Source organism: Chiloscyllium punctatum, chromosome 26 (genome assembly GCF_047496795.1).
Source record: "Chiloscyllium punctatum isolate Juve2018m chromosome 26, sChiPun1.3, whole genome shotgun sequence".
Taxonomy (NCBI): Eukaryota; Metazoa; Chordata; class Chondrichthyes; order Orectolobiformes; family Hemiscylliidae; genus Chiloscyllium; species Chiloscyllium punctatum.
In genome coordinates this window covers 58,704,222-58,729,575 of record NC_092764.1, presented here as the reverse complement: position 1 = coordinate 58,729,575, position 25,354 = coordinate 58,704,222, and the positions used below count along the sequence as shown (strand labels likewise).

The 25,354-nt window shown below is 43.7% G+C and overlaps 1 protein-coding gene across 2 annotated transcripts in view; it reads left to right on the top strand.

Annotated features, from left to right (window-relative positions):
* Window positions 1-25,354, top strand: part of cpne2 (copine II) — a 264,882-nt gene that overhangs the window by 167,789 nt on the left and 71,739 nt on the right. For both annotated transcript variants that reach the window (XM_072547502.1, XM_072547503.1), the window contains one exon: window positions 6,101-6,155. In XM_072547502.1, coding sequence (XP_072403603.1) covers window positions 6,101-6,155 — 55 coding nt within the window. The remainder of the gene's footprint in view (window positions 1-6,100; window positions 6,156-25,354) is intronic.

Genomic DNA, 25,354 nt, shown 5'->3' with positions numbered 1-25,354 from the left:
GTTGTCATGCTCACTCGGGAAATTATTTGGAAGCCCTTCTGCACACGGGAATGGTCAAAGTTCCAACACTCCGAGCAAACTGATGCCAAACGTGAATCTTGACCTGGGACAGCAGGGGAAGAGGGGAAACAATATTTTCTTTCCTTTTTAGAATCTTAAAAATGAAATGTAGTCATGTCCATTGGCCCCCCCCCCTAGCAACCACATGTCCGTTTCTATAGTAACTGATGCTCACTTTTTGAAGGGTTTGTTCAATATTTTTATGATCAATTGATTAATAAACCTGATTTGCCGTTCTCTCTCAGAGTAACCCTGTGACCATAAAGAAGCATTTTATATGAGCAACTTCATATTACAATTCAACTGATTTCTCTTCAGTCCCATAAGAGTAACTGTAAAACATATGTCATGAAGGTCAGACTGAAAGAAAGGAAGGGCTGTAGTGCTCTTATCCCCTTTATAGTGAAAGTAAGTAAACAGTAAATAAGAACTGACAGGTGTGCAGATGCTGTAAATCAGAAACAAAAACAGAAGTAGCTGAAAAAGCTCAGCAGGTCTGGCAGCAACTGTGAAGAGAAATCAGAGTTGACATTTCGAGACCAGTGACCCTGCCTCAAACCCTTCTGATGAAGGGTCACCAGACCAGAAACGTTAACTTTGATTTCTCTCCACAGGTGCTGCTAGACCTGCTGAGCTTTTCCAGCTACTTCTGTTTTTTTGTAAGTAAACAGTGAAATGGCAAAAATGTTTTTTCATATCATTTATGGGACGTGGACTTTGCTGAACAAGCCAGCATTTGTTGCTCTTCCCCTAACTGCAGTTGGGATGGTAATGCTGAGCAACCTTCTTGAACTACTCGGTTTGGTGTAGGGACACTCACTGCGCTGTTAAAGAGGGGGTTTTGAATTTTGACCCAGCAACAATGAAGAAACAACTGCTGTGGAAAGCCAGCCGACACCATCAAAGACCCATCACACCCTGGTAATGATCTCCTACAACCTCTCCGTCAGGCAGAAGACACAGAAGCCTGAACACACACACCGGCAGGTTCAGGAACAGCTTCTACCTAGCTGCTGTTATTAGACTGCTGTGTGGACTCTCTGACCTCAAATAAAGCTGATCTTGTTAATGTTGATCTTGCTTAGTGCATGCCCTGTGCAATGTAATCTGTATGCCTCTGTCTAAGTCTTTTCCAACCTCTGATCTGTACACACGTGCTTACTGTGACCTGTCAAAGCTTTTCACTGTACTCATGGCAATCAATTAATTAATACTTTCAAGGCAGAATACTAAAAGACTTGGAGGGGAACTTGCGGGTGGTGATGTTCCCATGTATCTGTTGTCCTCATCCTTCTAAACTGTAGAGGCTGTGGATTTGGAAACTGCTGTCTAAGGATTTTTGACTTTCTTCAGGACACCTTATAGATAGTACACACTGCTGCTACTGAGCATTGGTGGTGGAAGGAGTTGCTATCTATGGATGCAGTGTTGATCAAGTGGGTTGCTTTGTCTTGGATGATGTAAAGTTTCCTGAGTGTTGTTGGAGCTGCACCCATCCACCTAAGTAGGGAGTATTCCATCACACTCCTGACATAGGCCTTGTAGATTGTGGACAGACTTTGGGAGTCAGGAGGTGTGACTCGCTGCAGGATTCCAAGCCTCTGACCTGCTCTTGTAGCTATATTTATATAGCAAGTTCAATTCAGTTTCTGGTTAATGATAACTCCCCAGGATATTGATAGTGGGGGATTCAGAGGTGGCAATGCCACTGAATGCTGAGGCTAATAGCTAGATTCTGTCTTGTTGGAGATCATCTTTACTAGGCTCTTTTGTGGTGTAAATGATATTTGCCACTTGTCAGTCCAAGCCTGCATTTTGTCCAGGTCTTGCTGTATTTAACCATGAACTGCTCAGCATCTGAGGAGTGGTGAATTGTGCTGAACATTGTTCAGTTATTGGCGAACATCCCCACTTCTCACTTTATGATGGAGGGAAGGTTATTGATGACGCGGCTGAAGATGCTGGGGCCTAGCGTGCTAACCTGAGGAACTCCTGCAGAGATGTCCTGGAGCTGAAATGACTTGCCATGAACAATCATCTTCCTATATGCCAGGTGAGACTCCAGCCTATGGAGAATTTCCCCCGATATCCATTGACTCCAGCTCGGACTGCTTAGTGCAGCATTTGGTCAAATCGTGCCTTGATATTAAGTCGGTCTCACCTCACCTCTTGAATTCAGCTATTTATCCGTGTAATGAGACTGTAATGAGCTCAGAAGCTGAATGCCTGGTGCAATCTAAACTGGGCATCACTGAGCAGGTTATTACTGAGAAGATGCTGCTTGATAGCACTGTTGATCACTTCTTTCATCACTTTACTGATGACTGAGAGTAGACTGATGGGTGGTAATTGGCTGGGTTGGATTTGTCCTGCATTTTATGTATAGGACATACTTGGGCAATTTTCCACATTGTCAGGTAGATGCCGGTGTTGTAACTGTACTTGAAGAGCCTGGCTAGGGGAGCGGCAAGTTGTGGAGCATACGTCTTCAATGCTATTGTCAGAGTGTTGTCAAGGCCCATAGCCTTTGCAGTATCCAGTGTCTGCAACCATTTCTTGACATCACGTGGAGTGAATTGAATTGGTTCAGGTCTGACATCTATGATAATGCGGACCACTGGAGGAGGCTGAGATGGATTATCCACTCCGCACTTCTGGCTCAAGAATGCTACGAAAGCTTCAGCCTTATCTTTTGCACTGATGGGCTCTTTCATCGTTGAGGATTTGTGGAGCCTCCTCCTCCAGTGAGTTGTTTAATTGTCCATCGCCATTCATAACTGGATGTAGCAGAACCACAGAGCTTAGAACTGATCCGTTGATTGTGGGATCACTTAGCTGTGTCTGTCACTTGTTGCTAATGCTGTTTGACATGCAAGTAGTCCTTGTTTGGAGGCTTCACCAGGTTAACACTATTTTCATACCTGGTGTAGCTCCTGGCATATCCTCTTGCACTCTCCATTGATCCTGTCGTTTGATGGTAATGATTGGGGGATATACCAAGCCTTGAGGTTGCAGATTGTGCTGGAGTACAATTTTGTTGATGGTCCACAGCACCTCATGGATGCCCAGTCTTGCATTCCTAGATCTTTTCTAAGTCTATCCCATTTAGCACCAGATTGGTACCACACGACATAATGAAGAACAATGTTCCTCTAACCAGTATGACCACTCTAAAGTGTCTTGGAGGGTCTGAGCACACTGATCACCATGTCAACACAGTGACTTCCAGTTTGTAGAAGTCACTGTTGCCTTCACACCTTGGAGAAAGGAACTGTTGAAAGTTCATCTCAATGTGAAATTGGGACTTTGTCTCCACAAGGACCATGTGGTGGCCATTCTTATCTGCCAATGGCACAGGACACAACCAAGGAGACTGCTGTTCTCCCAATTTTGGCACCTCCCCCACCAGATGTTGGTAAGGAGGACTTTGCAGGGTTAATATTTCTGAGCTTACCGTTATTATTTCCCATGCCATAGTCAATGCTATTTGGTTCATCCAATTCCATTCCTCTTTTGAGACCTTTTAGTGGTTTGATACAATTTAGTAGCTTGCTATACCAGTGCTTTGGGTCTGGAGACACACATAGGCCAGACCAGGTAAGGTTAGCAGATTGCCTTGCTCAAAGGATGTCTGTGAACCAGAAAGGTTTTTAATGACAATTGACAATGGTCATCATCAGATTTTTCATTCCAGATTTTGTTTGTGTTCAGTTCAAATTCCACAATTCAAATGTGTCGTGGTGGGATTCAAACAGTACCTGGGTCTCTGGATTGTTAGTTGAGCAACAGTTCCACTCCCATTGACTCCTTCATATCACTCAATATATCTTCTAGGTCACTCACAGGGAGACCTGCAGAACATTTGCGGTCAAGTTAATATCTTTATTGTGACAGCTCTTCCTGAAGTACAGGAATTCTCATGTTTATTTTACCAAAGTTTTGAACAGAATCTAGACTTTTCATTCTGAAGAAACCTACATAAAACTGTTCATGTGTGAAACCAAATATAAAGATGACTTCCATTAAGTCTAGTGTTGTGTGTTGTTTAAAGCAGTTTATAAAAGTCTAATCAGGAACTGTTTCCGAAAACTCAGTTTTGTTTCTGATGAATTCAGTTTGATTTGAGGAGTAAACATTCTTTTTGTTTGGAAACTGCATGTTTACAACTACCTTGTTCAGTACTTGGCCTTATTCAGGATTCAATCCTTGTAGCAATATTATAACTGCTTCAGTCTAAGCTCAGAGTTTGGCCACAATAGCAAGACTCTCTATCTTGGTGAAAATGTCAGGACAGGCATGGAAGCAACTCTGGAACCAGCCCACAACCACCAGGGTCTACTGTCCTTCCGAGATCTCTCTGCCCACTTCCTGAGGAAATCTGCCACCTTAGAACAAAACTCCAACCTTCCATGGCACTTATTCCTTGCTCGGATTTGCAGAGCCTGAGTCTCTGCATTCCCAATCAGGGAGTGAAAGTCGCAGTCAAAATTCCTGAGGTGCCTGGCTGTTGGCATTTAACATGGGTATAACCTTCAGAGGGTGTGAACTGTTGGCATCTTCTTAGCCTATGGACTCACCACTGGCCTATTGTCTCAATACCCCGGGGAATTTCTCTGAAACATTTTCACTCAAATCAAGTGACTCTTTGTTTCAAGCACAAAGAACAGCTTTTTAATCATCGGTTATATCAGTGAATTGTCTTTTCTTGCCAGACTTAAACAAACATTATTCTGTCGACCTCTGCCAAGCCGCCACCTCCCACTCATGTCATCCTCATCTCATGTCACTCAGTCCTTCGCATGCCATTTCTGTTATGCCATTTCTGCATCCTATTCCTTTCCTTCTCTCCCAGACTATTCCCATGGCACCCTTGTCATTCCTAGTTAGACAATCTCTCTCATCAGGCTAGCTTTGTGGATGGTCACCCCTCATTTTCAGTTGTTTTGTCCTCACTACCTGCCCTGTCCCACCATCACCTATCCCATGCCACCCTCTCTGTTCCCAATTGGCTGTGTCACATATGCTAATCTTCCTCGTGGTGCCACGTGCTTCTGCCATGCCAGAGACTAACCACCACAGAGGCCTGTCAAAAGCACACCCTTAATCTGACTAATTAAAACATTTGGTGCTACATCAAGTTTTGATAATATTTTGATATTAGCGAGGGTGATCTTGAGTGATGCTTGTTATGATAATCCACATCTTTAATTTGCACAACATGTGATACATTTGTCCTAAACATCAACAGATTGGCACTTCCATAATATTATCATAATAGAGTCATAGCATGGAAACAGACCCTTCAGTCCAACTCGTCCATGCCGACCAGCTCTCCAACCAATCCAGTCACATCTGCCAGCACTCAGCCAAAATCCCTCCAAACCCTTCCTATTCATATACCCATCCAGATGCCTTTTAAATGTTGGAATTTACTAGAGTTGAGCCTTGATGTCCGTATTAAGATTCCTGCCTGTCAGTAAAGCTACAGGAATTTAATTTTATGGAAATCATCCATCACAAGACAGCCCTCCAGCTGTTTGATTGTTTTTTTTAAGTGTAAGGATTGCTAGTATAAATTAAGGATTGCAGACATTCTGCCTCGATTCAAGACTTTTTCTGCCTGAGGCAATATTTATATATATTGGAATGAAACCCTGGAACCATAATTCAACTCAATGTTGAATAGCAAATGTTTGCTAAATAGATTTCTTCCCTCACTAAGCCATTAAAGATATGTGATCCTTTTGGAATTGTTTTCATTGCTACTATTAGATAATGGAGACACTATTAGATAATGGAGACAAATTTTATATATTTTTCTATACACTATCTTGTATATTATCAGTCATGTGACATTTGAATTTTATATATCAATCCCTTTAAGATTGTTGATAGTTCTGGCAATTAAGATATTTTATGTGCCACTGATCGTCACAAATAATTGGCTCTGGAAAGAACTGTTAGAATTCTTAATGTAATTGAAAGAAAAAAAACCTATTGTTTTCTTTTCCCTTTCATCCTTCCTTCTGGCATACCACAGTGACAAGATGTTTCCAGCCCTGGGCTTTGGTGCACAGTTACCTCCTGACTGGAAGGTGAGCTTCTCAATTTTTGACATTAATTCCTAACTCCAATTACTTTGCTGTAAGTCAGACATGTTTTATACATATTGTACCTGTCAGGATCCTGTATTTTAACAATAGATATAACAGGAAAAGGCAAGGTCGTTCTACCAGCTACCTAGTTGCAATTCTATGTATATATGTGTGTGTGTGCTGTGCTAAATCGATGAGATGAAAGTGTCCTCTCTCACTTGAGTTTTACATGAATAGAGTTTGGATAGCCGCAAGACTGGGAGTTCATGTGTCAGCTAATTGGAGTCAACTCGTCAAATTAATCAGCACCTCGTTTCTCCAGTGGCATAAATAGTTGGGATTGTTTGATATGTGACAGTCTTGTGTTTATCTCGAAGAGTGCAAGATGAAAAGCCTTAGTAACCTGTTTAGTCTTATTGGCAATACTCAAGCTCAGTCCTGCCAAGCGACTGCTAGTCAGAAGTCCTCAGTTTGGCAGCCTGCAGCTTTACATTCAGTTTCTATCAAACTTGTGGAGACTGAGAAAGCCCTTCCAATATTGTGGCACTGTTGTGAAATATTACGGAAGGATTCAATCCGTATTGCGTCTGCGCTCAATATTGACACTAGATTTCTTTTTAAATTCCACCCCCTTGCACAAAGGCCCCTCCATTTCATAAGTTCAACTGCTCACAAAAAAATTAGAATGTTTTTAAACCTGAACAGAAGCGCAACACGATTGTTGAAAATGTGAATGATTCACAGTGTGTTTGTTTCTTGCTGTCCAGTTACAAAAGGATTTAATTTTCTCTCACAGTAACAAACCTGTTTCCTCATGGTCTAAGACTACGTTTAATTTCTCACGACTGACCCTCACTGTCACCGATCAATTGTAATCAATAGAGCTCTTGAACAATGTATTCACATGCAGGTTGGTTGGGGGTGGAGAGTATGGGTAATAAATTCTCTGCCTTTTTATTCATCATTACTAGTTAAGTGATATAAATAAAACTCCGTTCAATCTTGATTACTTCCAGTTCAGCAGCAACCCATGTTTAGCAGAGTTCTATATTGCCAATTCACCATCCAGTGTTTCTCATTATTTATTCAATCATTCACATTTACTGCTCCAGGAATATGTTATCTAAATATAAAGTACTGGGTGCTGTTTATATATGAGGCCTTGGAGCACTGGTAGGGTAGGGTACAACTGTGAGTTGTAGCAGTACTACTGAGGCAGTATAGTGATCAAGGGGAAGGTATATCACAGAATCCCGACAGTATGTAAACAGGCCCTTCGGCCCAACAAGCCCACACCAACCCTCCAAAGTTACCCACCCAGGCCCATTCCCCTATCATATACTTACGCATGCAGACACAGGGAGAATGTGCAAACTCCACACACAGTCATCCAAGGTTGGAATTTAACCCAAGTCCCAGGCATTGTGAGGCAGAAGTGCTAACCACTGAGCCACCATGCCACCCTTATTGTGGGCAGGCACAGAAGGGCTTGAATGTGGGGGATATGTTCCAAGTCTGACACGTGGTCAGTAATGTACTGACTGTAGGGAATTGAGGAGCGGCAGATGGAGTTTAATTTAGATAAATGTGAGGTGTTGTATTTGGAAAGGCAAATCCAAGCAGAACTTATACACTTAATAGTAAATTCCTGAGAAGTGTTCCTGAACAAAGAGACCTCGGTGTGCAGGTTCATAATTCCTTGAAAATTGTGTCGCAGGTAGACTAGATAGTGAAGGAAGTGTTTGATATGCTTGCCTTTATTGAGCAGAGCATTGACTAAAGGAGTTGGGAGGTCATGTTGTGGCTGTATAGGACATTGGTTAAGCCACGTTTGGAATATTGCATTCAACTCTGGTTTCTCTGGTATAGGAAGGATGTTGTGAAACTTGTAAGGGTTCAGAGAAGATTTACAAGGATATTGCCAGGGTTGGAGGATCTGAGCTATAGGAAGAGTCTGAACAGGCTGGGGCTGTTCTTCCTGAAGCACCGGAGGCTGAGGGGTGACCTGATAGAGGTTTATAAAATCATGAGGGGCATGGATAGGGTGAGTGGACAGGGTCTTTCCCCATGGTAGGGGAGTCCAAAACTGGAGGGCGGCACTTGGATTATTGCATGCAGTTCTGGTCACTGCATTATAGAAAAGACATGAAAGCATTGGAAAGGGTGCAGAGGAGATTTACCAGGATGTTGCCTGGCATGGAAGGAAGGTCTTATGATGAAAGGCTGAGGGACTTGAGGATGTTTTTGTTGGAGTGAAGAAGGTTAAGAGGTGACTTAATGGAGGCGTACAAGGTGATCAGAGGATTAGATAGGGTGGACAGTGAGAGCTTTTTCCTCGAATGGTGATAGTTAGCATGAGGAGACATAGCTTTAAACTAAGGGGTGATAGATATAGGACAGATGTCAGAGGTAGGTTCTTTACTCAGACAGTAGTAAAGGCGTGGAAAGCCCTGCCTGCAATAGTAGTAGAATAGAATCCCTACAGCATGGCAACAGGCCCTTCAAGTCTGCACTGACCCTCCGAAGAGTAACCCACCCAGACCCATTTCACATTACTCTACACTTACCCTTTACCTACACATCCCTGAACACTATTGGCAATTTAGCATGGCCAATCTACCTAACCTGCAGTCTTTGGATTGTGGGAGGAAACCCACACAGACACGGGGAGAATGTGCAAACTCCACACAGACAGTCACCTAAGGCTGGAGTCAAACCCAGGTCCCTGGCACTGTGAGGCTGCTAACCACTAAGCCACTGTGTCGCCCAAATGAAGTATATGGAATCGAAGAATGTTCACTGACAGGATATTCTCTTTTTAAACCTGTATTGGTACTTATCCAACCTCGCCAACTTTAAGTGCATTTAAATGGTCATTGGATAAATATATGGATGATAGTGGAGTAGTATAGGTTAGATGGGCTTCAGATCGGTTTCACAGGTTGGCGCAACATCGAGGGCTGAAGGGCTGTACTGTGCTGTATTGTTCTATGTTCTATAGGTTTAGGGTAAGAGGGGAAAGATTTGAAAGTTATCTTAGGGATAACTTTTTTTCATGCAGAGGATGTTGTGTGTATGGAATGAACTGCCAGAGGAACTAGTGGAGGCTGGTACAATTACAACTTTAAAAGACACCTGGATTAGTATATGAATAGGAAGGGATATGGGCCAAATGCTGGCAAATGGGATAGATTAATTTTGGATATCTTTTCAGCATGGACAAGTTAGGCTGAAGGTTTTGTTTCCATGATGTGGAGGTGAATGTGGGGAATGGGGAGAAGGAGGTGTATATGGGAAACGTGAAATAGATTCCTGGTGGGATGCCAAATAGTCACCACAGGTTGAATCATTACTTGCAGATTCCAATAAATAGCATGTTTTGTTTATATTGTTCCTTTAGTTATATGTTCAGAATTATAACCGTATTTATCTCATATTGTCGACACTGAGTGTGAACAATCAAACACTCTGGTCGTTATTTTCACAATGACACTCTGCAAAGATATGGTTTAATTTAATGAAATAAATATTCTAAATGATATTCTACTGTGGTTTCAAGGATCAAAAGCCAAACTACAGTTTCTATGTTTTCTTGAAGATAGTAATCCTAATGCTTCAAGGGCGATGAAGTGAAGGGACAGTGCCAAACTCTAGGTTGCGTTTCACCTCCTAGAATTTATTTTAGATCCTAATCCATCTGAGTGCAGAAATCGCCATTCTTTGGACACTTCTGAAATGAATTGTTGTCATTTCTGTTGGAATGGGCTGTGCATGGTCCACTGCTGGAGAGCAGCCACTGCTGGACGAGATTTGAAAGCTGGGAGCTGCTTACCCTGCTCACTCTGTTGTGAATTGAACAGAACAAGTGAGCTCCTTTTTTCATATGTGTTGGGACCATGTTGCCTTCTGGAATCACAACCTTTATTCTATTAAAGTTTCCACGAACAGACTGTACTATTTTTAGTACAATTGAACCGACAGCAAATCAGATTGGATGCTGTGACTGTGACGGGACTGATATTAATCTAATGTCTGCAGATGGTATTTGAAGAGTATGATGTTTTGAATACACTATATGATACAATGGAACCCTCTTCTGTTTGAACAGAGCAGTGTTGAAATCCAGTTACTGGAGTGGGATGATACTGCAGTGATTTTAACTTTACTCATTCCATCCAGTAAGCCTCACATGGTTTGGATGAAGTACGTTTCTTGTGATTTCATCATTGTGGGAGGTTAATTTAAATCCTCTGTAATAGTCACCCTGTACGACTCCTAAAGACTGTATGAGTGCAAGAAAGAGAATGCATTGTGATGTCTGGAAAGACCATCATTTGCAGAGGCTGGGCCTATCTCTGTGCAATATCTCCTGCTGGACAAATGGGTAATGGTCACCACACATCACAACTCCTCAATAGAAGCAAATCAGCACACATTAAATACTGTCTTTAAAGCATTGGAATGACTCATCAAGTATAAAGTATTCTGACAGATGACGTAGCAAATGGATAGTCAGCTGGAGCTTCATTTTTTGAGATTTTAAAATAACTGTCCCTGTTTGTGAATTAGATCTGTGCAGATGTTCAGAAGCTGTCATAGACTAGGAAAGCTGCTATTTGAACAGAGCAAATGCTAGCAGGTCATGGAATCCCTACAGTTTGAATCGAGGTCATTCAGCCCATTGAGTCCACACTGACTCTCCAAAGGGGAAAACCACCCAGACCCAGCCCTATCCCCTATTTCCCATGGCTCATCCATTTAGTTTACACATCCCTGTGACACCATGGGTAATTTATCACTGTCAATCCACCTTATCTATACATTTTTGGACAGTGGGAGGAAGCTGGAGCACCCAGAGGAAACCCACGCAGACACGGGGAGAATGTGCAAGCTCCACACGGACAGTCAGCCGAGGGTGGAATCAAACCCAGGTCCCTGGCGTTGTGAGGCAGCAGTGCTAACCACTGAGCCACCTTTGTGGCAGTGCAATTTCCATTTGTTGTTCTACAGTCTGTTTTGTTGGTACTTATTGGCAGTACTTAGCTCTGTGACATGCTGTTACATTGAGAACTTGACCACACACCCCCTACTCCCCTCCCCTCACCACACCCATAGAAGTGGGAGGTCCTCTCACTGCTGCTAAGTTCTGTAAGCTTCTCCCGCTGCCTCAGTGACTGCTATTAAGAGAAACCATTACATTTCTGGAGGCCTTTGAGACTGATCATAGCATGTGTATTCCTACATGATAGGGAGCGAGTGGCCAAGAAGAACCTGTAACCTTGCCAGGTGCTGACAAAGATGTGATATCGATTAATTAAGTCCAAGGTTCTGCTGTGTTCAGAAGTTCAGTCATTAAGGATTCATATCTGGGCTATTAGGTCTATTAAACCTTTTAATTAAGTGGATTTTAATTAATTAATGTCATAATCTAGAGGTAACACCTCTACCAATCAACATTCCCATTTTATACAGTCTAAAACAGTGCTCTCCCTTTGCATTGAAATTCTTGCAAATTGTTCTGATGAGAGCAAAAACAAAGATGTGCCTTTTGTCAGCTATACGCAAATCCTTAATAATGTTAATTTCCATTTGTTGCTAAATTGCCTATGATTAAACAACATGTACAGACAAATCTAATAGGGCATTGTCTATGTGCATCATGTAAACAAGATTGTTCTGGGAGCAAATATAATCTCCCCTATGGGAAACAGCAGCAGGTGCCTGAGCAGAAACATTGAATCAGTTAAGCAGCAGCAGGAGATCTAATGTTTGCCTCTCATTAATTGAACTTGGAGAATGACAATGGTTCCCTGTGAATGATCTACAGTTACAAATCTTTAGACCTGATTGTCCTTTCTTCCCCTCTGTCGAACATAAACTAGAGAACGAAACTGATTTGATTCAAGGATTTTTATTCTGGTATAAACAGTTCAGCAAGGTGTTGTCCTGTTGACTTCTGCCCTTTACTCTTGACTTGCTCACAATTTTAACAAGAGTTAAGAGGAGCCTGTGATGTGAGTCCTGGAAGTTAGCCCTCACTGTGTACTGCCTTCATGGTGTTATTTCAAAGAAGGGCTCTTCCAATGTCCTGGTAAGTATTTACCCCTAAGTCAGAAGCACATAAAAGAAAATAATATGGTTGTTTATGTCACTGCTGTATGCGGGGCTTTGCGGGGGGGGGAGTGTGAGCATTTGCACCTGACTGCCCTGAACCATCCTGGTCACTGCTGTTTACAGCCACAGAGTGGAGCTACTGATGTATCTCAGCCATCAAGGTTTCAGTTTATTTACAACTGGACCAGAAAGAAGATGAGGAAAATGAGTGCTGAGAACCCTCGGATCTGAATCACCTCTTTCCTCCAAAATGTGCAATGCTCTCTTGTTGTGCCTCAACTTGCCCATATAGTGAATCTCAAAAAATCCTACTTTCTGAAAGAAATGTCTAATTTTCACTCTTAACACTAACTATTTCCACTGTCTCCTGAAAGAGTCTATCCCATACGCTGATACAGAAGCAATGTTCACAAGACTGTAATGTTACCAAATTAGATAATCTCTGCTCCATATTTGAACTCCATTCATATATCTCAGGTCCACAGTACTTCGATCCCTTGTCTAATGAATTTACCCAGCAATAATTGTTCATAAGAGGTGAAAGTTCCGAATGTTCACTGGAAATCTGAGGGCTGCCAAGGTATCTCAATGAATAGCATGCTACTCCATATTTTTCAGATGTTCAGATCTATTTTGCAGAGGCAAATTTTGAAATGCAAATAAGCATGATGCTAACTCAGTCTGTGATTCCCCATTCTTTATTCTGTGTTTGCATTGCATTGATCATAATGATGATCTCTCCTGGTCTGATTTGCAGTTATTTTGAGAGCTACGTTGCTATGGCAAGTTCCGAAATGTGCATTTAGTGAATGAAATAGTTGAGTGTAAAGTGACATGGGCTGCCATTTTTCATGTAAATTCTGTCATTAGTAATCTGTTTTGCTTTTTCTAAATTGACATTTCTACTGTCAGTTACTTGCAGAACCACGTAATGCATCTATTGTATTATTGATTGTGCACATTTATTGCCAAATTCAAAACATCCTTGTTAATTAGCTACAGATGCACTTCAGTGAATGATGAATCTGGACTCCAGTTGCATTGTGCCGAGTGTATAAATCTTTGTGGACCGTTCTCTCTAAGATCTGTGGACTGTGAATGAAAGAGCCTACGTCATTAGGGGCATGATAGTTGCTCATTGTGGATGTGTTTGTTGCCATGACACAGCAGTATCTCGAGACTAAAATTGGGAAAGCTAGTATTTAATCTTCAAATAGCGTTGGTGGAAAAGTGCCCGTGGTAATCTTTTTTGTTAACCACACCATCCACAACAGCAACTTGCAATATGCAGCACCTCTCGCAAATTAATTAACATGTGGAAAAGGCATTTTAATTGACAAATTTATTTCCGAGTGTAACGAGTGTTCTGTTTTGGCAAAAACAAGCAGGTTTCGTTCGGTCATTTTTTGGAAAATAGGAATTTAAATGGGGAAGAGGAGTAAAACCTAAAGACGCACAAATCAGTAAAGACCGGGATCACACAGAGTACATTTTTTTTAGAGAAAGAGGAGTGTTTGCCTTTTTGCTTCCAATGCATGCTGTGTTTTGTGTAAGCTTGAGGCTGTATTGATTTCAAATTTTTGCCCATGGTCTACTATTTGGTCCAGCATAGGTTATACAAAACAATTTAAAACATGGATTAACTAATGGTAGAGAAGGATATGTATCTGGATTACAAGACATGGACATTGTGGACAATTCAGAGTGAACACATTGACAGTTGATGTTTCTGTCTCAGTGTTCCCACACTCAGGATCCCGAACTCAGGCATAACACGGAAGGGGAACATTATGTGAACAATTTCTTCTGGATGTTGATGATATCTCATAGAGAAGTATAGTTTTACAACAGGTTTGTTGTGTCCAGTAGTGAACAGAGTGGGGAACCCAGATGACATAAAGAATGAGCAACCACACGATTAATGCTATTGATCGTGTACAATGCATTACTGTGTTAAATGTAGGGGCCCTTCAGGTGCAGTGGTAGTGTCACTACCTCTGAGCCAAAAAGCCTCAAGCTTCACCCTGCTTTAGAGGCGTGTAAGAAAACATCTGAACAGGTTTACTGAAAAATATCTACAATGCCAACTATGTGGATAAAGGGCTGCTAAAGTAAAGACCAGGGTACCGTGGAACAAGAAGGAGGGAAAATATAATGTGCTCTAGCATTCATTGATTAATATTCATGTAATGGCAAACATGTTAACATTCTTAATGGGTTTCAGGGTGCTGCCACCTTATGTGTAAGGATAGGGACTTCACAATGTTTTTCTCGAGGTAGTGGGAAACAGGAACCGAAGACATGTGTCAGTTCTTGGGCAGCAGTATGGCCAATGGTCCAGGAGTCATCGACTGCACAAATGTGGCTCTGCAATTGCCACATCTCAAATGGTCATTTTATGCTTTATAAACTGCCGTGAATCAATGAGCAGATAATCTCTTTTACTGACGCCAGCTGAGGGATCAATATTGGCCAGTCTATGAGCTTCTGTACCTTTTTTTATTGTGCCATGGTAGCTTTTATGCCAAATGAAAAGGTAAATGGGTCTTCGATTTAACCTCTCAGTTGAAGGAAGGCACCTCCGGCAGTGCAGCAATCCTTCATACTTGGTTGAAGCATTGGGCTGAATGATTTGTTCAAGGTTAGGTGGATTGGCCACAGGAAATGCAGGGTTACAGGGATAGGGTAGCAGGGTGGGAATACTTTTCAGAGGATCAATGTAGACTCAATGGGTCGAATGGCCTGCTTCCCCACTGTAGGGATTCAATGAAGCCTCTGTATTAAGACTTGAGCCCAAACGGGTCTGATCCAAAGGTGAGAGTTCTACCACTGAGCCAGGACAGATGTAATCTTGGAACAACTGTCTTGCCAAAAGCTAGAGGAGAGAAATGCGGTATGAATGACCCACTGCATCATATTGTGAATGTCACCGTGGTAACGTGATGCCATTTGCGCTTGATGTGAATGGCATTAACGATTGAAACAACTTAGAACAGCAAAAAAATATATGTGCCTATATAATAGCAAAGTAATTATATTCCCATCAAACAGCAAGCTGTTTACATGGAGATGTACTTAGATGGGGGAAAAGTGTAAATGCCAGAGGAGACTTTTGAATAAAGCATCACTGGTGCAAGCATTTGTAATTTTCAGTGCAATCAATTTAGCTGAAATTAATCTTTACATTAGTGATTTTTCTTTCTTTAATGATTTGTATGCCACAATAATTAGCACGATAGACCAATTACAGTAATGCAGAACACCTGGAGGGAAAAGCTAGTCTATGAAAAAGGTCCCCATTCACAGCAACAAAGACAGTAAATACCAGTCATTTCCATTCTTCTTCGCCTGTGTGATAGATTGAAAGGAAGAGGCAAAGATAAACAAGGAGTAATTTTGAAATTGCGGTACAGACTAGCTTTTTCACTGGCTTTAACGTTAACGTACCTACAGTCAGTCACACTTCTGTTTCCTCATCAAGAGAGGAGAACTATCTATTGCCACTGGGGGAGCCGAGACTAAAGAGCTGCTTCTCATGCAACCTATGATGCCTTGAGTGAAAAGGTGAGATTTAATGAGAGGGGAAAGAAGGCAGAGGTGCATTAAAAACCTGACAAGCCTTATTCTCCTGGCTCCAGGCACATCCTCCTGAATTTGATGTCCTTGGCCTAGTCTTCACACGGGGCATGTGTTAGGCCCGTGACATGTTCTGAGAAGGGGGATAGTGTAGCTGGTGAATGGTAGAAGTGAGGAGATGGTGGAGAAAGCACGGGTCAGGAAGTGGCTGGGACAGAGTGCTGCAGCAGAAGGCCTAGGAATCTGTTACAGTACCCAGAGGAGAGTTCTGGCAATGGGATATGGTGAAGGGGATACAGGCCGGAGTACTCCTTGCAGCCACTTCCCTGCCCACGGCCTGGAGTCACAGTGGAACTGTACTTTACGGGGTACCACCTGCTTTCAATTCTCACTGGGAACAAGCAAAAGCCTCTCCGTCTTCCCAAAATCAGGCTGGCTAATTGTCTGCTGAAACGGTCTGCAAAGGTTCAGGGCCTAATCTGTAGGTACACGTACTCAGCATGACATCTGGTCTAAGTACTTGGGGCTATTTCTACCCCATGATAAGGCAAATATTAAACGTCAAACACCCAGAACCAGGGAAGGCCCCTCACTTGTGAAACAGTGGACGGAGCTGGTGGGAGAGCTACCTGATGGGTGTGGATGGTCAAGTAGGAGCCAGTCCTCATTCACTGACCCCACACATTCCTTTCCAACAAGGACCATCCAGCAGCAATTTCATCCAACAATCTAGCTGATTTTATTTTGCACTTCCCAAGGTTTAACAAGGTTAATCCATGTTGTTAGCTTTCTATGCTTAAAGTCAACTGACATGAGTTATTTTGTATAAAATATTTTAAATTAACTCAATGGTCATAAGATACCAAAGAACATTGCACTTTGTAAAAATTTGCAGTCAGTTTATTGTTTACAGGATAGAACAAGGGATAGATTAAAATCATTGGAAGCTTAATTTTTAACCAAACTATAAGTTTTCTGTTAACACTAAACAATGAAACTTCCAAACTGCCAACTCTCCAGCCTGTGGCATTCACTATGATATTATGTCAAGCACTCTCATTTCACCATCATTTTATGCCCTTGTTTGAGGTGAAACCTTTCTTCTCTCTCTCTCTCTCTCACACACTTTGGTCATTCACCTGCCAAGTCCACACCCAGTCCTGCTGCCTGAGGTGCATCTGTCTCCCAGATGAACGATCTAGATTTGGCAGCGACAAATCAATTGTAACTCAGTTTCATGTTTCAGTGTCAAAACCACCCGCTGCTCCCGGACCATTTGGTGAAAGATGAAAATATCTTTCTAAATCTTTGGAGCCTCCAACTGTGTGTGTGTGTGTGTGTGTGTGTGTGTGTGTGTGTGTGTGTGTGTGGTGATCATGAGTGGTTGTTTCCTCTTTTCCCCTTGCCTCCAGCCCTGAAACAATGTTTCTCTGTACTTTCCTTCCATTTTCTCTTGGGATTCATGAGCCTACCATCCATTTGCTGGTCTCTTGCAGACTTGGGCATCCCAGCAAACCTCCTCTGTTGGCCAGTTCATTAACAATCCCTTTCCTCGGATTAGCATTTACCTGTCCAAATGTAGCCAGATATTGCCAAGACTGCAGAGGACAAACTTACAACAAATTACCCCCTCTCCCCTCCAAGTCTTCTGAATCTCATAATGCTATTCTTGTTGGCAATCAGTAACTAGTGGAGTGCCTCAGGGATCAATATTGGGACCGCAATTATTCACAATTTACATAGATGATTTGGGGTTAGCGACCACATGTTGTGTGTCAAAGTTTGCAAATGACACTAAGATGAGTGGCAGAGCAAAGTCTGCAGAGGATTGTGAAACTTTGCAGAGGAACATAAATACTTTAAGTGAATCAGCAAAGATCTGGCAAATAGAATACAATGTTAATAAATGTGAAGTCATCCATTTTGCTTGGAGTACAGAGGAACCTCGAATATCCGAAAAAGAATTATCTGAATTTTGGATTATCCAAAGAAGATCTCAGGGTCCCGATAGAAACATTACATCAAAGAAGTGTTTCAACACTGATTGTGTCTTTTGTTTACAATGATTAAAAACAAACTCTGTTGACTGAAATGCTGCCGACAACAGTCCTGGACATCGATGGGAGCCCAGGCACCTTCTCCATATGACTGACCTCCAACCCTCTCTCTACACAGGGGTATACCCTAAACCCCCTTCCCAAAATAATCTCTCCAACATTGTCCTGTACAGGGCAGAGGTGGCACCTGTCAAAACGTTACAGTAAAAAGTTTTGTGTGTGTGTGTGTGTGGCTGTGTAAATACATGGGGTTTTGTGTGGTTGCGTGTGTGGCTGTGTGTGTACGTGGGGTTTTGTGTGTGTGTGTGGTTGCGTGTGTGGCTGTGTGTGTACGTGGGGTTTTGTGTGTGTGTGTGGTTGCGTGTGTGGCTGTGTGTGTACGTGGGGTTTTGTGTGTGTGTGGCTATGTGTGTACATGGGGTTTTGTGTGTGTGTGTGGTTGTGTGTGTGGCTGTGTGTGTACATGGGGTTTTGTGTGTGTGGCTGTGTGTGTACGTGGGGTTTTGTGTGTGTGTGTGGTTGCGTGTGTGGCTGTGTGTGTACATGGGGTTTTGTGTGTGTGGTTGCGTGTGTGGCTGTGTGTGTACGTGGGGTTTTGTGTGTGTGTGTGGTTGCGTGTGTGGCTGTGTGTGTATATGGGGTTTTGTGTGTGTGTGTGGTTGTGTGCGTCTGTGTGTCTGTGTTTGCGTGAGTGTGTGTATACGCTATTTCGAGACTCAACCCCCAAAGACTGCTGCCCTGGAGCCGGGCTGGGAGGGTGGACAGTGGATGGGGGTAGTGTGGGGGCAGATGGGGGGGGAGGGACTCGCGCGTGGTGTGCTGCTGCCTAGTCTCCTGAACAAGGAGCAGACTTAGCAAGTCAATCCCATTGAACTGATGGGGGAGGGGTGCGGGAGGCTTCAGCACTGCTGCAGGTCCCTCACACACAAGTGTGTCTCTGCTCAGAAACAAACCCTGAGATAGAGAGAGGGAGTAAGGCAGGCAGAGCAAGGATAAAGGAAACTTCCGAAAACTCCGAGCCCCAGAGGAGAGACATTGAATCAATTAACCAAATAATCAAATATCCAAATGAAATAGTGCCCTCCCTTCTCATAGAACATAGAGTATAGAACATAGAACAGTACAGCACAGAACAGGCCCTTCAGCCCACGATGTTGTGCTGACCATTAATTCTCATGTAAGGTAAACCTAATGTACGAACCCTCAAATTTCTGTGACCATATGCATGTCCAGCAGTCTCTTAAATATCCCCAATGACCTCGCTTCCACAACTGCTGCTGGCAACGCATTCCATGCTCTCTCAACTCTCTGTGTAAAGAACCCGCCTCTGACATCCCCTCTATACTTTCCTCCAACCAGCTTAAAACTATGAGCCCTCGTGTTAACAATATCTGCCCTGGGAAAAAGTTTCTGGCTATCAACTCTATCTATGCCTCTCATTATCTTGTACACCTCAATTAGATCCCCTCTCTTCCTTCTTTTTTCCAATGAGAAAAGTCCGAGCTCAGTCAACCTCTCTTCGTAAGATAAGCCCTCCATTCCAGGCAGCATCCTGGTAAACCTCCTCTGAACCCTCTCCAAAGCATCCACATCTTTCCTATAATAGGGCGACCAGAACTGGACACAATATTCCAAGTGCGGTCTAACCAAAGTTTTATAGAGCTGCAACAAGATCTCACGGCTCTTAAACTCAATCCCCCTGTTAATGAAAGCCAAAATACCATATGCTTTCTTAACAACCCTGTCCACCTGGGTGGCAATTTTAAGGGATCTATGTACCTCCACACCAAGATCCCGCTGTTCCTCACACTGCCAAGAATCCTGTCTTTAATCCTGTATTCAACTTTCAAGTTCGACCTTCCAAAATGCATCACCTCACATTTATCCAGGTTGAACTCCATCTGCCACCTCTCAGCCCATCTCTGCATCCTGTCAATGTCCCGCTGCAGTCTAAAACAGCCCTCTATACTGTCAATGACACCTCCAACCTTTGTGTCGTCTGTAAACTTGCTGACCCATCCTTCAATCTCCTCATCCAAGTCATTAATAAAAATTACAAAGAGTAGAGGCCCAAGGATAGAGCCCTGTGGAACACCACTCACCACTGACTTCCAGGCAGAATATTTTCCTTCCACTACCACACACTGTCTTCTGTCGACCAGCCAATTCTGTATCCAGACAGCTAAATTTCCCTGTATCCCATTCCTCCTGACCTTCTGAACAAGCCTACCAGGGGAACCTTATCAAATGCCTTACTGAAGTCCATATACACAACATCCACCGCTCGACCCTCATCAACTTGTCTAGTAACATCCTCAAAGAACTCAATAAGGTTTGTGAGGCATGACCTGCCCCTCACAAAGCCATGTTGACTGCCTTTAATCAAGCCATGCTCTTCCAGATGGTCATAAATCCTATCCCTCAGAATCCTTTCTAACACCTTGTAGACGACAGACGTGAGACTTACTGGTCTGTAATTGCCGGGGATTTCCCTATTTCCTTTCTTAAAGAGAGGAATTACATTTGCCTCCCTCCAGTCCTCAGGTACAATTCCGGTGGAGAGCGAGGATGAAAAGATCTTCGCAAGCGGTGAAGCGATCACATTTCTTGCTTCACAAAGCAGCCGAGGACAAATCTGGTCTGGCCCTGGTGACTTGTCAATCTTAATGTTTGTCAAAATTTTCATCACATCAGCTTCCTCAATCTCTATCCGTTCCAGCATGCTTACCTGCTCTTCAATGGTTTCATTCACTACAAGGTCCTTTTCTTTAGTAAAGACAGAAGCAAAAAACCCATTTCGAGCTTCCCCTACCACCTCAGACTCTATACACAAGTTCCCTATGCTATCCCTGATCGGCCCTACTCTTTCTTTGATCATTCTCCTATTCCTCACAGACATGTAAAATGCCTTTGGATTCTCCCTAATCCTTCCTGCCAAGCCGTTTTCACGCCCCCTCCTGGCTCTCCTCAGACCATTTTTGAGCTCCTTCCTCACCTGCCTGTAATCCTCTAGAGCTGAGCAAGACCCTAGCTTCCTCCACCTTACGTAAGCTGCCTTTTTCCTTTTGACGAGAAGCTCCCCCGCTCTCATCATCCAAGGTTCCTTTATCTTAGCCCTTCTTGCCTGTCTCAGAGGGACACATTTATGCATCACTCGCAACAACTGTTCCTCAAACAGTTTCCACATGTCTATAGTGCCCTTTCCATGGGACAATTGCTCCCAGTCCATGCTTCCCAACGCACATCTGATAGTATCATAGTTTCCTTTTCCCCAATTAAACATCCTCCCATTGTGTCTGCTTCTCTCCTTCTTCATAGCTATGTAGAATGTGAGGCAGTTGTGGTCACTATCCCCAAAATGCTCTGCTGAGCACCAAATCCAAAATGGCCTCTCCCCTCATTGGCCTGTCAACGTACTGAGTTAGGAAACCCTCCTGAACCTTCTCTTTTGGATAATGGAGGTTTCTCTGTAATAGTAAAATAGACTATGACTTGGTTGGTAACAAGTTGCAGTATGCTGCTATGCAGAGGGACCTGGGTGTCCTTGTGCATGAATTTAAAGCTAAGATAGATATTTTTTGAATAATAAAGAAATTAAGGGTTGTGGTGAGAGCGCGGGTAATTGGAGCTGAGGCCATGAAGAGATCAGCTCTGATCATATTGAATGACAGAGCAGGATGAAAAGGACAGATGGCCCACTCCTGCTCCTAGTTCTTGTGTTCTTATGTATAAGACAATCCACTCATTCCTAAACCCAATTTCTTAAGGGCAGGAGAGCACTGAGATCATCACAGATTAGTACCATGAAGGTGGACGTCGGATGTTCCTCCACAGAGAGCCTGCGAGCCATTTCAGTGCATCTTTGGTCTATTCACGGTTCCGCTTTCAGCAGTTTGACTTGCAGCAGCTGTCCCACAGCCCTTTCAGAAATGGAAAGTGTCTGGAGAGCCACAGCTTTTACTCTGTACCATCTGACCAGGCTCCGAGGAACCCAACTCCACCACAAGATGCGAGGTGCCTCATTTTGACAGAGATGCCAGCTGGTCATGGCAGTGTGCAGCTGCAGAAGACAAACCACATCCCCAGGTGCAGGTCCCAGTGACTTATCTCTGCCAGTGTCATCCCCCCCCCCCGCCCCCTACCAAGTCAGACTACAAGCTGGAGGCTTACTGCCTGAAAACAGAATCCCAGTTGTTTGAAGGAAGACATCACAAGGCAAAGCCAAACAACTCTCAAACTGTGAGTCAGAAAGAGCAGTCTTTGTTGATTCCTGCTTTACCTGGATCTGGTGTCAGTGATAAGGGGGACACCTGTGTAAGTCTGACACTGCAGTTTATTGAAGTGAGATCAGAACCTGCACGTGAGATCCTGAGGGTCTTGGAGTGGTGGATGTAAAGCGGGAGAGTGTGTGTCTGTGTGTGTTGTGTGTGTATGTCTGTCTGTCTCTGTGTCTGTGTGTGTGTTTCTGTGTATGTGTGTCTATCTGTCTGTATGTGTGCATCTGTGTGTGTGTGTCTATGTGTATGTGTGTGTGTGTGTGTCTGTGTGTGTGTGTGTATGTGTGTGTGTGTGTGTGTATGTGTGCGTGTGTATGTGTGCCTGTGTGTGTGTGTGCGTGTGTCTGTGTGTGTGTGTATGTGTGCCTGTGTGTTTGTGTGCACGTCTGTGTGTGTGTGTGTGTGTCCGTGTGTGTGTGTGTCTGTGTGTATGTGTGTGTTTGTGTGCACGTCTGTGTGTGTGTGTGTGTCTGTGTGTGTGTGTGTGTGTGTCTGTGTGTGTGTGTATGTGTGCGTGTGTGTGTGTCTGTATGGGTGCGTGTATGTGTGCGTGTGTGTGTGTGTCTGTATGGGTGCGTGTCTGTGTGTATGTGTGCGTGTCTGTATGTGTCTGTGTGTATGTGTGTGTGTCTGTCTGTATGTGTGTCTGTGTGTATGTGTGTTTGTGTGTGTCTGTGTGTGTGTGTGTGTCTGTGTGTGTGTATGTATGTGTCTCTGTGTCTGTATGTGTGCGTGTGTATGTGTGTCTGTGTGTATGTGTGCGTGTCTGTGCGTGTCTGTGTGTGTGTGTCTGTGTGTGTGTGTCTGTGTGTCTGTGTGTGTATGTCTGTGTGTATGTGTGTGTGTGTCTCTCTGTGTGTGTATGTGTGTCTGTGTGTGTGTCTGAGTGTGTGTGTCTGTGTCTGTGTATCTTTGTGTGTGTGTGTGTTTTTATGTGTGTCTGTGTGTGTCTGTGTGTGTATGTCTGTGTGTATGTGTGTGTGTGTCTCTCTGTGTGTGTATGTGTGTCTGTGTCTGTGTGTGTGTCTGAGTGTGTGTGTGTGTGTGTGTGTGTCTGTGTCTGTGTATCTTTGTGTGTATGTGTGTGTATCTTCTGGAGCTGGGGGTCAGGATGAGGTGTTTGGGATACAGCTTAAGTAGACTGCCACTGTAGACTGCAAATATTGGAATTCAGAAAAATGGGAGGGGTCTTTTCAAAATATATAAAATTATGAAGGATATTGAGAAGATAGAAGCAGGAAGGTAGTTTCCACTGGCAAGTGAAACTAGAACAAAAGGGCATAGCCTCAAAATAAGGGGGAGCAGATTTAGGACTGAGTTGAGGAACATCTTCACCCAAAGGGTTGTGAACCTGTGGAATTCCCTGCCCAGTGAAGCAGCTGAGGCTACCTCAGTGAATGTTTTTAAGGCAAAGATGAATTTTTGAACAGTAAAGAAATTAAGGGTAGGTTAGTAGAGCTGAGTCCATGAAGAGATCAGCCATGATCTTATTGAATGGCAGAAGGGCCGGATAGCCTACTCCTGCTCCTGGTTCTTATGGGAAAATATTTCTCACAGAGGGCTGTGTTTTTTTGGAACACCCTTCCTTGAAAGGCAGTGGAATCAAGGCTGAATCATGGTTAAAAACCGAAAGAACTGTAGATGCCGTAAATCAGAAACAGAAGCAGAAATTGCTGGAACAGCTCAGCAGGTCTGAGCTCACACATACTCCCACTAGTCACAGCTTAACCACCAGGTCACACACTTTACCACATCCCACGTGAACACCATCTGAGTCATGGCCACTGGAGAGTCACAGATTGACTTTGTCCGGTTGGGAATATCGCAGACAGAAAACAATTGGACAATTGCAAATGGGAGCAGCCCCCCCCCCCCCCCCCCCCACTGCATTGCTAACCAGATTTCAGCAGCATCATCAGCAGGGAGTGTTTGACAGTAGGTGATGGTCTGCTGGAACCTCTCAATGTGGCCCAATGTAGCTGAGCTGTGTGTTCAGACTGGATCATCCTGTAACTATCGTCACCCTGTTAAGGAAGGCAGCCACAGAAAGCAGTATCCCACCAGTGGCAACATCATGCCTCTCAGTGGAAATGACCCACGTCAGGATCAGAACGACCCAAAGAGTGGTGTGGCATCCTCTCGGAATGGCTTGGCAGTCTTCCAGCCTGACATGGCGTCCTCTCAGCCTGGCATGGTGGTCTTCCAACTGTACGTGGCAGTCTCTCGGCCTGGCACATTCTCAGTGTGGTCCCCCGGTCTCGAGGTGATTCTTCGAGTGCCTGTTTAGGTGAAGCCCAGCGCAGTCTAGAGCCAAGGCCCAGTGTGACTGGAGGCCAGGGGTCAGTGTGGTCTGGGGTGGAAGTTCTGAACTTTTATTTTGGCAGTGCTGGACTTTTTATTTCTCTGATGTTTGGTCTCATAACTGAAGAAGCTGTTAACTCAGTACCTCATATGGCACTGTAAGTGGTGACTTAAAAGGTTTTCACTGTACTGTGCATGTGGTAATACAGCTAATTTGAAATATTGATTTCACATCGGTGCTCAGTGACAGCCTGCAGCTGAGGCTGAGCGCACATCTCCACGCAGAGCTGCTCCCTGAGAACAATCATCCCCTCCCCACTCAGGCTCAGTCTGGGCAGCAACTTGGTGAAGGGACCTCAGCAGCTGAGTGTCCCCCAGTGCCAGTGGGAGAGCGCGTACAGTGCTCTGACACCCTTCCTAGGCCAGGCCCACATCAAACCCTCAACCCCCTCACTGCATCCAGTACAGACCATCATTCGACTGACAGGACAGGTGAGGAAATGATGTGAGAAGTACACATGGAAGTTTAACAAATAGTGGTTTGCCTGTGGTCAGCATTGGCCTTCTGGAACGTCATTGTTATTATTAACTTCAAGTCATTGGGATGCCCAAGTTCAAATTGCAAGCAATAGTGGCATTTGACCAACCTCTGACCCCTGAGAGCCCTGTCCGATAGCAAATGTCCGATGAAATGATTGCGCCTTATTTGTAGCAGGACTGAGCAAATGGCTGCTTCATGTATTTGCTGCTACAATATCCTGGTATCCAGAAAACATGGATCTCCCATGTTTTGCTCATCACACTGACTGCATACACCCTGGATATTGTTCCAGCCCTTAACAGGTAGCACTGTGTCTCTGGAGATCAGTAGGAA